General features: G+C 38.1%; 1 protein-coding gene across 1 annotated transcript in view; it reads left to right on the plus strand.

Annotated features, from left to right (window-relative positions):
• WDR19 (WD repeat domain 19) overlaps positions 1–17,755 on the plus strand; it is a gene marked incomplete at its 5' end in the record, with an annotated part of 80,623 nt that overhangs the window by 43,421 nt on the left and 19,447 nt on the right. The window contains 9 exons of the mRNA XM_079699659.1: positions 1,744–1,853; positions 5,029–5,086; positions 7,038–7,178; positions 7,259–7,341; positions 7,820–7,903; positions 9,143–9,289; positions 9,607–9,731; positions 11,808–11,920; positions 13,700–13,768. Coding sequence (XP_079555785.1) covers positions 1,744–1,853; positions 5,029–5,086; positions 7,038–7,178; positions 7,259–7,341; positions 7,820–7,903; positions 9,143–9,289; positions 9,607–9,731; positions 11,808–11,920; positions 13,700–13,768 — 930 coding nt within the window. The remainder of the gene's footprint in view (positions 1–1,743; positions 1,854–5,028; positions 5,087–7,037; positions 7,179–7,258; positions 7,342–7,819; positions 7,904–9,142; positions 9,290–9,606; positions 9,732–11,807; positions 11,921–13,699; positions 13,769–17,755) is intronic.

Below are 17,755 nucleotides of genomic sequence, written 5' to 3' on the forward strand. Positions count from 1 at the left end.
TTGGAACAGTGCCTGAAGGGCTGTAAAGACAGAGATGGTGGCTGCTGACACTCACATTATTTCACCCCAGCCAGCATTTCTGCAACCACATAGGGGGAAGCATATTTGCTGTTGATTTCACAACTTCTCTTTTCAAATTGTTCTGTAGCAAATTTTCATTTTTAAATTTTAAGTGAACTAAATTACTTTTGTTTTAAGAAAAAATTAGATAATTTTACAACATTATTTGAGCTCACTGGGGACACCCTGAGAAATTTACAGAACTTGGATTGGTAAGCACTGAAGTAGGAACATGGCTGCACTGAGTGAGGGCAACGATGTCATCCCAGCTCTTCTGCATTAGCTATGAACACTTGTGTGCTGCTGGATTTGTAAAGGATTTAAGGTGATGGCTTCTCAGTGGAAAGAGGTGATTGAACCCCGTTGTTCCTTTAACCTCACTTTGAAGACTGATAGGTTAGCTAAGTAAAGAGGTTGGAAGCAAAGCCCTACTGCCCAGCCATGCCACACACTAACAATGAGAATTTGTGTGCAAAACTAGCCTCTCTTTGCCTCAGTTTCTGGATCCCTAAAATGGGCACAAGAGCAGCTCATTACAAAAAGCCTAGTTGTGAAAAGTAAATAGTCTGGGCTTCCCTGGTGGCGCAGTGGTTGAGAGTCTGCCTGCCGATGCAGGGGACACGGGTTCGTGCCCTGGTCTGAGAAGATCCCACATGCCGCGGAGTGGCTGGGTCCGTGAGCCATGGCCGCTGAGCCTGCACGTCCGGAGCCTGTGCTGTGCAACGGGAGAGGCCACAACAGTGAGAGGCCCACGTACCGCAAAAAAAAAAAAAAGTAAATAGGCTAATGTCCTAAAACAGTACCTGGCAGAAAATAGCACTTACAAAATGTTAGCCATTATTAATTCTTTACAAAGAGTGAATAAAGTGAGGAGTGAACTCTAAAAAATTAATGGTTTAATCTTTAATGGTTAGTTTATATGTGGAATTGTGTACCAGACACAGATAAAAGACCTTGGGAGCCAGAGAGAAAGATACGTTCACGTTTTATTTATGTTTGCTACTATTTGTCTCCTGATATACGTTCAGATTTTCTCAGAAAATAACATCAGTTCCTATAGTAAAGTATTTCTCAACTTTTTCTTTATTATCTCCCCTCTAAAAAGAAATATTAATTTTAATTTATCTGATTGAATTAATTTTAATTCAATTTAATTTTTTCCTATGGAGAAAAATTAAATACTAAAGAGAATAAGATTTTGTTTAGGATTGAGTTGTGGAGGGCCACAAACCATTGTCATAGCCAAGATGTTTTTGGTCCCCAAGAACCAATTTTCACCCTTTTGGAGGCTCTGTCACCTGCATTGAGAATGTATGCTATAGTAATTTATTGTCTTTGGAAAGACCAAGTTTCATTTTTTAAACAAAAAGTATCTGTAATCACTTTTATTAAAAACTATATGGTGGGGGCTTCCCTGGTGGCGCAGTGGTTGAGAGTCCGCCTGCCGATGCAGGGGACACGGGTTCGTGCCCCAGTCTGGGAAGATCCCACATGCTGCGGAGCGGCTAGGCCCGTGAGCCATGGCTGCTGAGCCTGCGCGTCCGGAGCCTGTGCTCCGCAACGGGAGAGGCCACAACAGTGAGAGGCCCGCGTACCGCAAAAAAAAAAAAAAAAAAAAAAACTATATGGTGACTGTGCAGAATAATTTGCTATTTGAAATTAATATCTCTCTCTTCCTAATAGATGAGAAGGGATTTACAGCACTGGGACAGTGCTCTACAACTGGCAAAGCGTTTAGCCCCAGACCAAATACCGTTTATATCAAAAGAATATGCTATTCAGCTTGAATTCACGTAAGTACTTGTCTTTATATGTTTCAGTCAGTATCTAATTATTGAATATCTTCAATTCTAAACTGCTGTTCATTATAAGGCCATTGATTTAATAATTAAATCCATTGATTTAATAATTGCTTCTTAGGTGGAAAAAGCCATATTAGTTATACATCCAAAAAGTGTTTTATTCTAACTAATGATGTCTTATCCATGTATTTATCCACTTGCATTTTCAGCATCAAAGTCTAAGTTGGGGTCTAAGCCTTTTCTATATTTAGAGTCTAAATATTATTTTGAATCACATTCGGCCAACAACAGTTACACATAAACATTGGGGTGACTCTGCTTTTCTTAACCTACGCGCATGACCTTGACCTCTTTGAACACTTTGAGGATTTGCAGTGTGATTTCAAGGCACAATGAAAAATACCAGGCTTTGTTCTACAACTTCTATTTGCTTAAATTTGTACTTTTTCTTTTGTAAATTGAATTGCACATGGATAAAAATTCAACAGCTAATGTTGAAAATCAAGCCAGAAACTTTTCACAGGTGGATATGTAGTGCTAGAATAATAATCCTTCATGATGCATGATGAATAGGCTTCACAGATCTTTCCTACCTTTGAAAATGCCATAATCTATTCTGAGAGATTTAGAATTTTCTAGTGCTGTTAATTCCTAGATGGTCTTAACTGTCAGAAGTCCTAATTGACACACTATACATTTTTATTTCAATGCTGCATAAAAGTGTAAGTTTAGAGGCATTCAAGATCCAATTGTAAGCTTACCTTCAGCCATGGTTAATGCCACTAATGCAGATACCTGCAGAGACAAAAAATGAATCATTCATTTGCAAATATAAGTTCACAGGTATATGTGCAATGACAGTTACATCACAACTGGACAGTTTCTTTTGACATTTATTATAGGATACATTCCAATTTCAAAAACTGTAAAATGGGAAAAATACTGTTTTTTGAACAAAGAAAATATGGTTCTAGCATTTAAAACAACATTTTTATATACTTCCACTTTGTTTTCTATAGACTTTAGATTCATTGAGAATGTTGACAGATAATAGTTGTAGAAATTATTCCATCAAAAGTATTCTTTCATTTCTAACCAAGATACCTTATTTAAAATTTTGCATTTTGCAAATAAAAACTTTTGGAGATTTTATTTCTTCTTAGTCAACCTTGATCTAAATTTGGCACATTTCTGCCTCTTATACAGTTAATCCATATGTTGAAAAGGTCAAATAGGAATCTTAGTACTTAACACAATGGACAAGGCCCTCCGTGTCTGTCCTGAGAGTGACTGGGTCTTAGAGTAAAGAGAAAAGGGTCAATACATTGGGAGATGACCCACCATCTCCTGTCAGAGCACAAACACCAAAGTAAGCCCTGGAACCATCTGGAAAACTTCCATTGTCTCTTCTTACAGGCGAATCAAAGTTTTTGTAGCAGACCCTCAAAAACTGTCTCATTATAGTCAGAGAGCTGAGCTAGTTGAAAGCCTGTGATGTTGTTGATATTTTTTAACCCTTTCTGGTCAACACTTCACCGTGAAGCCACCAATTCCCAAAACTTTCACTGCTATTTCTGTGCTGACCCCTGGACCCTGATCTAGATACACACCCCAGCCCCCCAAATCAGGAGACTTTCCCTTGTGATAATAGTAATGAACAAAGTATATCTCATCATCATCCGATATCCCAGTAGCCACCAGCTGCTGATTTTGATGCTAAGGCCCTAGGCCTGAGCTCAGTTCCATCAGTCTGTTTTATTCTGCATCCAAGACATTGATTAGATCAAAGCAGGACCAGTCTGTCATCTGTGGGAGGGATTTAGCTCTCCAGTCTGGCACTAGAATAATGAGCTAGATCCACATGAGAGTTCCAAAATAAAATAATAATAAAGTGAGCGAACTAAAATACCATAAAAATAAAGTGAGAGTTCCAAAGTCTTAATTTAGCATCTCCTAACTGGGTTTGCCCAAGGAAAACCTCAGGCTCCTGAAGGAGGAACTGTCAGGAGACATCTCTAGCTGTATTGACGTAATTGGGTCCAAGTGTTAGAAATTCGCACTTAGGAACACTGCTGACTCTGAAGCCCTGGGCTGTCCAAAACAAAGTTCTCAATCGGCTTCTCTTCCAGAAAATTCCTTGTAACCAACAGATGAGGAAACTGAGTGAGGCTGAGAGAGGTTGAGTAACTGGTCTAAGCTGATAAGGTGGAGCTCAAATAATGCCAGTTTCAGAGCTGATTAATTTATTATGACTAACACACCATTGTAAAGCAATTATACTCCAATAAAGACGTTAAAAAAAAAAGAAAGTAAATTTATTATGGAGGAGATGATTTCTCAGAGGACAATTGATCTCCAAACTGATCTTAAGCAAATCACTGATCCATTCTGTTCCAAGCAATAAAAATGAATTGAGGTAATAAATATGACTTCTAGATATGCAGATCCATGTTAGCATTGGTCATGGGAATAGGGAGTGGTATTATTTATTTCACGTATAATACTTCTAATCAGAATAAGAACCAGGGCCCTTAATAATGTCATCCCCAGTGTTTTCCTTCATTTCTACCCAGATTCTCTTAATACATATTGTACTTATAAATATTGGGTGTTTGGAAAAAACATTCTTTTTTATGGTCACATGGTTGTCTTTAGTGCCCCAAAGGAGATAATTAAGCAAAAGTGACCCATAAAATTTAATGTACCTCCCCAAAATGCCTAGCATACTGCAAAGTTAGTACCTTACAGTCTTAGCAAAATCTAGCTTAATAATAATTTTTTTTTTTTTTTTTGGCGGTACGCGGGCCTCTCACTGTTGTGGCCCCTCCCGCTGTGGAGCACAAGCTCCAGACAGGACACACAGGCTCAGCGGCCATGGCTCACGGGCCCAGCCACTCCGCGGCATGCGGGATCCTCCCGGACCGGGGCACGAGCCCGTGTCCCCTGCATCGGCAGGCGGACTCTCAACCACTGCGCCACCAGGGAAGCCCTTAATAATTATTTTTAAAGTAGCAAAATAATGGACTGCACTTGAAAGAATGCATGTATAAATGTTGTATATCACACCTTTTATGTGCTTAAGCAATTCAGTGACAGATGATCTTTTAAATCTTGTATATGTAAATAAGATACTTAAATGTGTATTAAAATTCACTTTTTTTTCCAGGGGTGATTATGTAAATGCTTTGGCTCATTATGAGAAAGGAATAACAGGTGATAATAAGGTAACCTTGAATAAAGATAAGATATGCATAATTATCTTTGGGTTTGTTGTTAGTTTCCTTTAAAAAATAATCTTATTTGCATTGTATTTATTCCGTATATAGCAGGTGAGCCTTTTTTCAGTTTATTAACAGCTTTGCAAGGATATGGTTAAATCATTTTAAAACACTGAACGCTTAAAAACTGAAGTTGACAATATTTTTATCAGTCTGAAAAAGCTATGTTTTCCATTACACCCTAATTATGAGCTTCATATTAAGGTTGGGAGTATGATTTTTATCCCTTCCCAGTTACAGGCTAGCTATGATTTTCATGAAGCTGTTCCTTTTACTCTTAAAAAGTTTCAGTAACCACTTTGAAAGTGAATTCCCAGTCCATAAAAGTTTGTTCTGCCATTTCATTCCTTATGCTGTATCTTTTATGATGAACCTGGTAAGCATGTACTTTACCCACCATTCCAGTCCATTCTCCCATCCCAGACGATCCCAGAATTTTAGCTCCAGAAGCTAAATTTTGCGATAAAAATTGATGTTTTTAAGTTAGGTGATGTCAAGATTGAAAATCTTTTTCTTTTCTATATTATATCTAGCATTTTATTACAAAAGTAATACAATATCAGTATAGTCAATTTGAAAAATCACCAAAGTATGTTAACCTGCAAAGTGAGAGTCCAATGTTCTCTCCTCCATCCACACTCCTTGATGGTAACCACTGTTCATGATTTTATATATTTCCATCCAGAATCTCTGCTAAGCATACAGATATGTATATAATAGGGATTTTTACTAAAAATGAAATCATTCACTTCCATTCATTCAGCAAAGATCAACTGAGAATCCATTCTGTGAAAAGCAACATTTTTGCTTTATGGTCTTTCCAAATCAATACATTATGAATGTTTTAATTTTTTAAGAGCTTCTAAAATTTCATTGTTTGGATGTACCATGGTTTTTTCATCCACTCCCTTATTGATTATATTGTAGTTGTTTGGGGTTTTGTTTCTATCAAAAACACCACAATGAATATTCTACCTAGTATATATATCTTTAGCTACTTAAAATAGTATTTCTGCAGGATATATTCTTACAGGTGGGCTTCTGGGTCATAAAATGTGTGCTTTTAATTTTTTGTACTGCTAGATTGCTCTCCAAAAGAACTTGTAGTAATTCATCCAGCTGTTAGTTGTGTAGGAAAGTGTCTGTTTCCCTCACATTCTCAACACTACCAATCTCTACCAATTTGATCAGCCAAAAAAAAGAAGGTATTTCATTTTACTTTGTGTGTGTTTGATTATTAGTGAAGTCAAGCATGTTTTATTTATTTATTGGCCAATTGTATGTTTTTTTTATGAATTGCCTGATTATATCCTTTGTTCATTTATCTATTGGGGTTTTGACATTTTCTTTGTTTGGCTGCATCTATTTAAGTTCGTCCTTAATTGTGTTATTAAAGACAGTCACCACTAGTCACATGTGGCCATTTAAGTTATTTAAAATTAAATAAAATATAAAATTCAGTTCCTCTGTCACAAAATAAATAAATAAATGTTTTATGTTTCATCAGACCTAGTAGAGAAATTTTCAGTTTGATAAGTATTTTCTCTTTTAATGTTATTCATACATAGCATTTATGCTATGTGCCCAGTATATTTCCTCTCACATAAAATTTTATACCAAGAAGACATACAAAGAAGCAAGGTATTACGACAAAGAGGCAGTAAAAATTTGGTCTTGAGCACAAAAGATCTAGACTTCTAAAGAAAAAAATATAACTTTACAACAGATGTTTTTTTTAAAAGACTCAATGTTATTTCAAAATCTTGAGATTTGCCAGAAAAAGATTAATGAAAGTAAACCATAACCTTTGGGCTCATTTTAGATTTAAATTGTTTGGCTAGAATACATCATTTTAAGTTAGGGTCTGATTCATTAGTTATTTGCCTTCTAATTTCAGGAACATGATGAGGTATGTCTGGCTGGCGTGGCCCAGATGTCCATAAGAATGGGAGACATCCGCCGAGGGGTTAGCCTAGCCCTCAAGCACCCCAGCAGGGTCCTTAAAAAAGACTGTGGAGCCATATTGGAGAATATGAAGGTAGACTTTTCTGTGAATAAATATTCATGTGGTCTCATACATAATAAATTTAGTATTTTGATAATCTCATATTATTTTAGCAATTTTCAGAAGCAGCTCAACTCTATGAAAAAGGTCTCTACTATGACAGAGCAGCATCTGTTTACATCCGCTGTAAGAACTGGTAAGAATTTGCTAAAATTTGTTCTGAGCAGGTGTGGAAATGAATGTGTGTCGACGATCTCCCCACTGGCTTTCTTGCTGCTCCTCCCAGCTGTACAACTATTGCCTCTATCTGGGCCTTCCTTCCATCTCCTCTTTTTCTTTTTAGATGAGTTCACATTAATAGTTCCTTTTCCAAAGAACAGCACATTTTCTTGGTTTAATATGGGGAAATACCTGATCAGATAAATTGCTAGAATAAAAAAGCCCTGTTGTCCCCAAAGACTTAATGAACTAACCTTCATTTTCCCACAGAGGGTGGGCTGGTGGGGTTGGGGGCCGGAGAAAGAGCAATTAAATCTTTTACCTATAGGAGGCCAAGACTTTTTAAAGATCACGATAACTGTTTTTTGTATCCTAAAAACTAATATCTGATTGTAGGAAGCTACTATTAGGGCAAATGTAGTGCTGATATTATTCTCCTAAACCTACCTTTCTAGGGCAAAAGTTGGTGAACTTCTGCCTCATGTTTCTTCTCCAAAGATTCACTTGCAGTATGCCAAAGCTAAAGAAGCAGATGGAAGGTTTGTACAATTTCTCAATTTTATACAAATTTAAAAGAATGTTTTATAAATTAACTATTGATATTTACAACCCTCTAAGAAAGGCAAAGCACAGAAAGACAGAAAATATCTTTACTCCTCACCTGGCTTGAAGTGCCAGACTATTAAATTTTCCCCACACTTTTATATACCTCAGTCAATCCTTTATGTATTCATATATGGACTAAAATCTCATTTTTACTTGAGGGTTAAATATTAGAAGTTGAAATTTTGATATAATATGGCATGAAAATGAAGTTAGGCAATAGTCATTTTATTAAGGACGATAACTTACAGATGCAGAGGAAAAGAAAAGTGAAGAAACATGAAGTTCATACCTATGGCTGCACTGTTTAAGCCACAAAACAGTATTAAAATATAGCAATGGATAGTTGTATCCTAAATGTACAAATATTTCCTGGAACTTTAACACAAGAAACTCAAAGGCACTAGGAGGAAATGGGCTAAAGACAAGGAAGAAATACAGTTATGAAATTATATTTTATGCAAACGTGAAAAAGTTCTATCTCACTGACAGTAATTAAATTAAAGCAAACAGTATATCATTTTAACTTATCATATTGGGAAAAGATTTATTTTAAACTAATAACCATATTGTCAAAAAGCACCTGTTTTACGTGACTGATGAGACTGTAAATTTCTAAAGCCTATAGAAAGTTATTTAGCAATATGTATTAAGAGATTTTTAAAGGTTACTTCCTTGTACTTTTAGAAAAGTAACCTTAAGAAAGAGATATACACTAAGTGTCTTGTTAAAACGGAAAGAGCTAGAGAGCTCATGGGGACTGAACAGAAGTCTTGAGCTCCATCTAGAGGTCAACACACAATGATTTTATATATCACTGTTAAGCTATGTCTCTAATTGTGAAAAATTCCTTATTTTCTGTTTTCTAAAATAAGCCTGTATTACTATTATAATCTTTCCACTCTAACAAAAACAATAAAATGTAAAAAAGTGTATATATATGGTTCAGATGAGAAAACAGTAAAATTTGTATTTTACTGTTAGTTTATCAAACCTCTGAAAAGAATATATTTTAGTGAAATGGTTCCTGATATTCTTTCTGATAAAAAATGAAGAAGTTCAAGAAAAATAAGCAACCACCGTCAATAAAAAAGTGTCCCAAACATTTATTGACATTTTTTTCCCCAAACGTGACAGTGTTAAGAAAGTTTGTCTGAAATAAGTATCTTTCATAGGTACAAAGAAGCTGTTGTGGCTTATGAGAACGCAAAACAGTGGAACAGCGTGATCCGCATCTACCTGGACCACCTCAACAATCCAGAAAAGGCTGTCAGTATTGTCAGAGAAACCCAGTCCCTGGATGGAGCCAAGATGGTAGCCCGGTAACATAATGCATTAATATTTTTGGACTTCCAAAAACGAACCTTAAAAGAGAGCCCCCGCTTCCTCTTATCAAATAAATCAATTCAAATGGAATACTTATTCTGTTTTTGGGGGTTTTTTAAAAATTATATCTAAGTGTTTAAATTCAAAGGCTGTTTGTTGTGGTCAATGTATGAGAGTATGTTTTCCAAATATAAATATATGGTATAGAACTGCAGTTTACCGAATACATTTTTACTTTTAAATGGTTTCTCTTATTTTGTAAATGACAAACTTCTTTTAAATGAGTCAAGTTCATTAAGGTACTTTGTTTCAGGTTTTTTCTACAGCTAGGTGACTACGGGTCTGCCATCCAGTTTCTTGTTATGTCCAAATGTAATAATGAAGCTTTCACACTGGCTCAGCAGCACAACAAAATGGAAATCTATGCAGACATTATTGGTAAATATCATTGTTTCCCCTAATTTCTCTTAAAGACTTTATCAAAGGAACACTTTGACTCTTATGGTCTAATGATCAGATTTGTATATCCACAGTGACATGCACACACACCATTTATACACAGACACACACACCAGCTATATGTTACTTGTTAGATTTCAAGATCCCTACTATACCTTAAAGATGAGATGGAATTATAAGACCATTTTCAAAAATTAAGGTGTTTTGGGTGACTTCTGCGAGAGGCCAGATTTCCCAAATCCTGCTACTGCTCAAGGAACCTGTTAGAGCAAGGTTCCAAGATGAAGGTAATAGGAAATGAAGAATGATTTTTGAAAAAGTTTTCATAAATTTTTTAAATTGAGTTATAAATTAAGAATATATGATGTGGTTTTTAAAGATTTTGCAAGTACGAAAGAAAATTTTGTATTCTGAGAATACTGGCTTATAGGTTTTCTTCCCATGTTTGTAATTATTCTTAGAAATTACTGAAATAATTTTCAGATTTTTCACTTCATGGGCCATGTATAACATTATTTGTGGTGTGATTTTTCTTCTTTTTTTCCTTTTTTATTGTGGTAAAATATACATAATGTAAATTTACCATTTTAACCATTTTTAAGTGTACAGTTTGCTTGCATTAAGTACAGTCGCATTGTTGTGCAACTATCACCACATCCATCTCCAGTACTTTTTCATCATCCTAAACTAAAACTATATACCCATTAAACAGTAGCTCCCATTCCCCTCACCTCCCAGCCTCATAACCACTGTTCTACTTTCTGTCACTATGATTTTGACTACTCGTGGTACCTTTTATAAGTGGAATTATAATATTTGTCCTGTTATGTTATTTCGTTTTTTTACAATTCACAAAATGACCATAAGAATTGTTGGTGGGATTCACGAGAAAATTTTTGTTTCAGTCTTCAAGGGAAGTAATAGGTAAAAGTATCTTCTAATATCTTAGGAAGTCATTCAGGTAATTGGAGAAAATAAAGAGCTAAAGAAAAAAAGGAAATACAGATAAAAGCAACATTACAAATATTAATGTTTAACATGACAGATGACATTTCTGTCCTAACAATTGCAAATCATCATTGCACTAAAGCATTTAAGTTTTTCTAATTTCAGAAGGATGTGACTTATCCGAAATCAGGCACACACACATATACACACATATGCCCTCCCACTCCCAAAACATAACACACACTTTTCTTCACCTTTCTTTACTCCCTTCTTTTATAAACTCCATATCTGCCTTGGTCTGGAGACACAGAGCTGTTCTTATACTTTGGTGCCCTGCTGGGCCTCCAACTCCCATGGGTAAATGTAAACAATGAATTGGAATTCCAGCAGCTTTGGGGTCTTCTGTGCTTAATATGTTTAAGCCTGTAAAAGAAAAACAGAAAAGGGACTTACCTGGTGGTTAAGACTCCACGCTGCCAATGCAGGGGGCCCGGGTTTGATCCCTGGTCAAGGCACTAGACCCCGCATCCCACAACTAAGATCCAGCACAGCCAAATAAAAATTAATTAATTAATTAATTAATTAATTCTTTTTTAAAATAGGAAAACAGTAATTATCTTTAAATAGCATCTCTTGTCCATTTGAGTATCATCTCCCTTGTCTGACAAATACATACAGACTATTGTTTAAACTGGGCACTAGAGAAAGGAGATGGATTACATTTGCATTATGGTTAACTTTGCTCCTGATTGTTCCCTAGGGAAATCCTGGATTGTTCCTTGTTTTAGGAAATAAGATTGAGACTCTTAAAGAAAGATAAAAGTCACTAAGGGTAATGTCAAACCATAACCCAACTTCTCACAAAGCGTCATAACTTCCTCTCCTGATTGTTATTTAGAGCGAAAAGAAGATGGAACAGAGTTGATATGTGGGGTTATTATGGTGAATGTGTTTTGTGATGAAAAAGACACTGATAATAATATTTACTGTTAAAAGGTTTTCATCACCTCTTTTTAGATCACCTGTTTTTAGATCCTGTTTTTAGATTAGCAATAAGAGGTAAACAAGTTTTGCTCAGATATTTTACTCCATGAATTCCTGTTGTAGGTTCTGAAGACACTACTAATGAGGACTATCAAAGCATTGCCTTATATTTCGAAGGAGAAAAAAGACATTTTCAGGCTGGAAAATTCTTCTTGCTGTGTGGCCAGTATTCACGAGTGAGTATTTGCCAAGAAAACATACTTTGGACTCCACAGGAATGATCAGATAAAATAAATAATGATATTAAAATAATGATAGGGGCTTCCCTGGTGGCGCAGTCATTGAAGGTCTGCCTGCCGATGCAGGGGACGTGGGTTCGTGCCCTGGTCTGGGAGGATCCCACGTGCCGCGGAGCGGCTGGGCCCGTGAGCCATGGCCGCTGGGCCTGTGCGTCCGGAGCCTGTGCTCTGCAATGAGAGAGGCCACAACAGTGAGAGGCCCATGTACCACAAAAAAAATAAAAATAAAAAAATAAAATAAAATAAAATAATGATAATCATTAAAATAATGATATTATTTTAAGTAATATCTTAAAATATGTTACGCTCCCAGACACCCAGATTTGAAATGTCAGAGTCAGCCTTAAACTCTTCCCCTCTCTCCCACATCCAGTCGCATTCTGCCTTCGTAACCTCTCTCACAGCTCTCTCTTTTTCATTCTAACTACCATCCATGTAATCCAAACCTGGGTCCCCTCACTTTAGATTATGGCAATGGTTTCCTATTTTCCTCATTTTTAGCTTCTCTGTCTATAACTCATCCTTCATTTTGTTCCCCAAATGGTACTAACTTTGACTGACAAAGAGCCCCTAAAGCAGGGGTTACGGTGTTCAAGAAAGGGATGTAAACAAGTGAAGCTGCAGGGTCAGGCTGTGCGTTCACTGAGTGACAGGGTAGGGACTGCTGGGCGGGATTTATTTTGTCTGAAGGGAACAGCTGTTGCTCACCTCCAAAAAAGTGTTGCCATTCAGGAGTTTGGGCCTACTAGCTCAGATCATAGGATTTTTTACAAGAAACACAAGTCTGGGTCAATATTAAAATATAGGCCCAGATATTTGTATAACATCTCGCTGGCCAAAGAAACATGTCTGTGTGTGAATTCAGCCTTCAGGCCATCTATTTGCTGTTCTGGCCTCTTAGTTACTGAGTCTAAACTCCTTAGCTGGCACTCAAGAGAATTTCCACAATTGACCAACCAGCCTGAACTTCCCTATCTGGCATCTAGCTTTTTCCATTGATCCTATGCTTCCGCTAGCCTTCTCCCGTCCCTGTTCTCCACCTGGGTTCCTCTTTGCCCTCTTCCCCACCTTCCACAGACCTGTTCATCTTCAAGTCCTTTTCCTCTGTGTTATCTTCAAGATCATCCTCATGTCTAATCATCTTTTCTTCTTCAGACCACCTATAAAGCCAACTGGCAATACTACCCATTTGTCTCTGAAACTTTTATAACTTTAAACGACTTCATAGGTGTGGTGGTATGGCGCTCAGGAGTTAGACAACTATGGCTTAAAATTTTTGATTATAATAATTATATTTTCATCACATCACATAGATCTCTCCAATTAGATTGTACATGATACAAAGAGACAGCCTGGTATTTTCCATAGCATCTAGCACCGTCTCATATACAGAGCAGCAAGTTGTCAGTAAATATTTGTTGAGTGAATAAATGAATGAAAATAATTAACTCTTCCTACTGAAAGAGGGCACATTTTTCATTCTGATTTCATATGAAATCAGAACTAGATTCTTCAAAGGGTCAACTGGATCCTTCCACTTTTTAAACTACACTCAGCCTTTTAAGTATATATTTTATGACTCAGCACTGTGCAAGCTCCTGGTTGAGATGAAGATACTTTCACAAACTGTGATTACTTTGTTTGTGTGAAAACTTTGTTTTTCCCAATGTGAAAGCAGTCTGAAAATTTTTAGTTTCTATTCAATTCTCATTTCAGGCACTTAAACACTTGCTGAAATGTCCAAGCTCAGAAGACAATGCAGCAATAGAAATGGCAATTGAAACTGTAAGTTAACTCTGGAATGAAACTTTCATGAATGCTAATTATTTTTTTAACTTTTTGAGGAAATTTCCAGACATTTACAAAAGTAGACCAAACAGCATAACAAACCCCCAGATACCCGTCATCTCATTTCAACAGCTATCCGCACATGGCCAGTCATATTTTATTCATACCTCCACCCTCTTTCCCTATATTATTTTAAAGCAAATCACAGACATCGTATTTCATTTGTAGATACAAAATCTATCTCTAAAAGATAAGAACCTTTGCATTTTCTTTTAGGTGTAACTTGCATACAGTAAAATGCTCGAATCTTAAATATGTAACTCAATTAGTTTTTTCAAATAAAATCTGTGTACACCTGTGTAACCCCCATCCAGATCAAGCTCCCCAGAAGGCCCTCTGCTGCCTCCCAATCAGTGTTCCCCACCAGGGGTAACCACAATTCTGACTTCTATTCTTATAGATTGGTTTTACATGTTTATGGATTTCATGTAAATGAAATCATACATATGTTCTCTTTTGTGTCCAATTTCTTTCAGTCAACATTAAGTCTGCGAAAGCATCTGTGTTATCATGTGTAGCAATAGTTCATTCTTATTCATTGCTGTGTAGTATTCCACCATATGACTGTCACAATTTCTTTACCCATTATTGTGTTAATGGACATTTAGGTTGTCTCAGTTTGGGCATATTATGAATAAAGTTGCCATAATGCTGTTCATGTCTTTTTGTGTACATAAGCCCTCAGTTTTATTGGGTATATATCCATGAATAGAATTATTAGGTCACAGAGTATATATATCTTCAGCAATAGTAGGTACTGCCAAACATTTTTTTCTAAGTAGTTGTACCAGTTTCACTCTACCAACAATGTAAAAGAATGTAGTTGCTTCCCATCTTCACCAGCACTTATCAGTCTATTTCATTGTAACTATTCTGATAGATGTGCAGTGGTATCTCATATGGTTTTAGTTCATTTTTCAAAAGAATAATGAAAGTGAGCATTTTTTCATGTGTTCATTAGCCATTCAAATATCTTCTTCTATGAAGTTCTGTTCAAATCTTTTTTCTAATTTTTAATTGTATCATCTCATTCTTACTGATTTGTAGGACTGTATTATATATTCTGGATACAAGTCGTTTCATCAGATAGATGCATTGTTGTAACATGTATCAGTACTTTATTCCTCTTAAAGCCTAATAATATTTAATTGAATTTGTACACACTGCATTTATCCATTCATCAGTTGATACACATTTGGGTTGTTTCCACTTTGGGGCTATTATGAATAATGCTGCTGTGAACATTTGTGTACAAGTTTTTGTGTGGACATGTGTTTTCATTTCTCTTGGGTATATACCTAGGAGCAGAACTGCTAGGCTATGTGTTAAGTCTATGTTTAACATTTTGAGGAACTGCCAAACTGTTTCCCAAAGCAGCTACACCACTTTACATTCCCAGCAACAATGTATTGGGGTTCCAGTTTCTCCAACAATAATTTTTTTTTTTTTGGTATGCGGGCCTCTCACTGTTGTGGCCTCTCCCGTTGCGGAGCACAGGCTCCGGACGTGCAGGCTCAGTGGCCATGGCTCATGGGCCCAGCCGCTCCGCGGCATGTGGGATCTTCCCAGACCGGGGCACGAACCCGTGTCCCCTGCATCGGCAGGTGGACTCTCAACCACTGCGCCACCAGGGAAGCCCCCCAACAATAATTTCTTGATACTGCTCCTTCGCTCTTGCTGTTACCCACACCTAGGACGCCCTCTCTCCTGCACCTCGGCCTCCTATCCAACATGCAGGACCCACTTCACATGCCACTCCCTGTAAAGTTTTCCTGAACTGTCCTCTGGATGAAATTTCACCCTCCTTAGAATCCTGTAAGTACTCTGAACCTTACTGCTACAGTTAACCCCCTTCAGATTAGTAGTTCCTCAAGGTCAAAGGCCCATCTCTTTATAGAGTGTTTAGCACATTGTGGACACTCAATAAATATTTATTGAAACTACTATGTAGGTGATATTAGTTTCCTTCCCATTCCTTTATCCCTTTATCTTCTTTTCACCTTGAGACCCCTCCCCTGAAAAAAAAAAATCACCTGTACTTGCGACATGCATTTTCTCACAACCTGTGCACTGGTACCTGCTGATTCTCAACCAGAAGGCATAGCCCTTAATCATTTGAGAACATCTTTAAAATGTTCATGCTTCACTCACCCCCACCCCCATCCTCTACACCTCAGAGTTCTGAAATACCTTCTTGGTGTGTGTGTTGGAGAAGGGGGGCAGTAATAGACCCCTAGTTGGGAATCATCACCTGAGAGAACCCACGATAGGGATGGGAAAGATGGGTCTGTACAGCATCCAACGGGTAGCTTTGTCGGGGGCCTGCTCACCTTGCAGTCAGCTTCTGCCTTCACCCCTCTGTAAACCTTCTCTAAAAGGTCCCCACTGATCTCGTCCTTGCTAAATACGGATGTCCCTTCTCAGCCTGCACCCTACCCCATGTTATGGCAGCATTTTACGCTATTACAGTGCATCTTTCTCGAACTTCTTACTCCCTTAGAACACTGCTTCTCCTGCTCTCCAGGTACTCCTCAGATGGTCCCTTCTCAGCCTTCTTCTCTGGCTCCTCTGCCCATCAGTGCAAGTGTCCTCAGCGTTCTGTTTCCACCCTTCTTTTTTTTTTTTTGCAGTAGGCGGGCCTCTCACTGTTGTGGCCTCTCCCCTTGCGGAGCACAGGCTCCGGAGCACAGGCTCAGTGGCCATGGCTCACGGGCCCAGCCGCTCTGCGGCATGTGGGATCTTCCCGGACCGGGGCACGAACCCGTGTCCCCTGCATCGGCAAGCGGACTCTCAACCACTGCGCCACCAGGGAAGCCCCACCCTTCTTTTAACTTCAATTCTGAGTGGCCACATCTGTTCCCTGCTGGCTCCCCTTTCCATCTATCCTGATGTCTTGGGTGTGCTCAAGTCCCTGAAATTCAAACTTAACTGGGCATCTTATATTTTTTGTTAGCTTTGTCTGGCAACACTGCTTGTTTGGCACCAGTCCAAGCCCTTTATGTGTATTAACTTATTTAATCCTTACAACAATTCTGTGAGTTAGGTATTATTTTTATCCTCTTTGAGGTCCCAAGAGTGACCTGCTCTGGATCACACAGGTTATCTTTTGACCTCAGGCAGGCTGACCCCAAAGCCCTTGCTTTAACCATTTCTCCGTACGGGTTTATTCACCCAAAGCCACACACAAAAGCCATCGAGGTGATGAGCTCTACCTTCTCTTCCTTCCTTAGAGCAGTGGCGAGAGCAGAGGCAACAGATTGGTCAAAGCTTAGCTTTCCTACACCGGTGACGACCACGGTCAGTGGAGCGTGCAGAAATTCTGCAGCCCGAGAGCCTCTGTCCCCCACAGGTTCACGGCGACCTCTTCTGTGCTCAAGTCTGCTGATCTCATCCTTCCTCTCCTGCACAAAGAACTTCCAAACTTTTCCTTACACTCTCCCGGACGGGTGGCAAGCTAGGCCACATGTTGCTCTGTCCCTAATGAGTTTCCTTTCTTTTCTGGTAGCTTTTCTCACTGTATCGCTAATGTGACTACGCTGTTCAATGTTCCTTCTCCTTGGCTGAGCTCCAGTTGGGTTCTTGGCTCACCTCTTTTTTATAGACACAAGACTCTTAAACCTCCTAATCTTGTCAGTAACTATTCTTACTATCTAAATCTAATATATTTCCATCCTCCAATTTGATAAATAATTTTCCTGATCCACACCGCCCAACATGGCAGTGATTTAAGTGTGAGCTTTATGGAGATGACTCTCAAATCCAGATTTCCAGGCCAAAGTCCTCTCCAGAACTCCACCCCACATTTCCAGCTGCCTGCCCTTTTCTGGGATCCTCTGGCCGTACTTTTATTTCTACTTTAAATTACACATAGCCATATGCAAGTGCCTTTTCTCAGGGAGCTGCTGGAGATGAGGCACTTGGAGG

This window comes from Hyperoodon ampullatus (assembly GCF_949752795.1).
Source record: "Hyperoodon ampullatus genome assembly, chromosome: 1".
Taxonomy (NCBI): Eukaryota; Metazoa; Chordata; class Mammalia; order Artiodactyla; family Ziphiidae; genus Hyperoodon; species Hyperoodon ampullatus.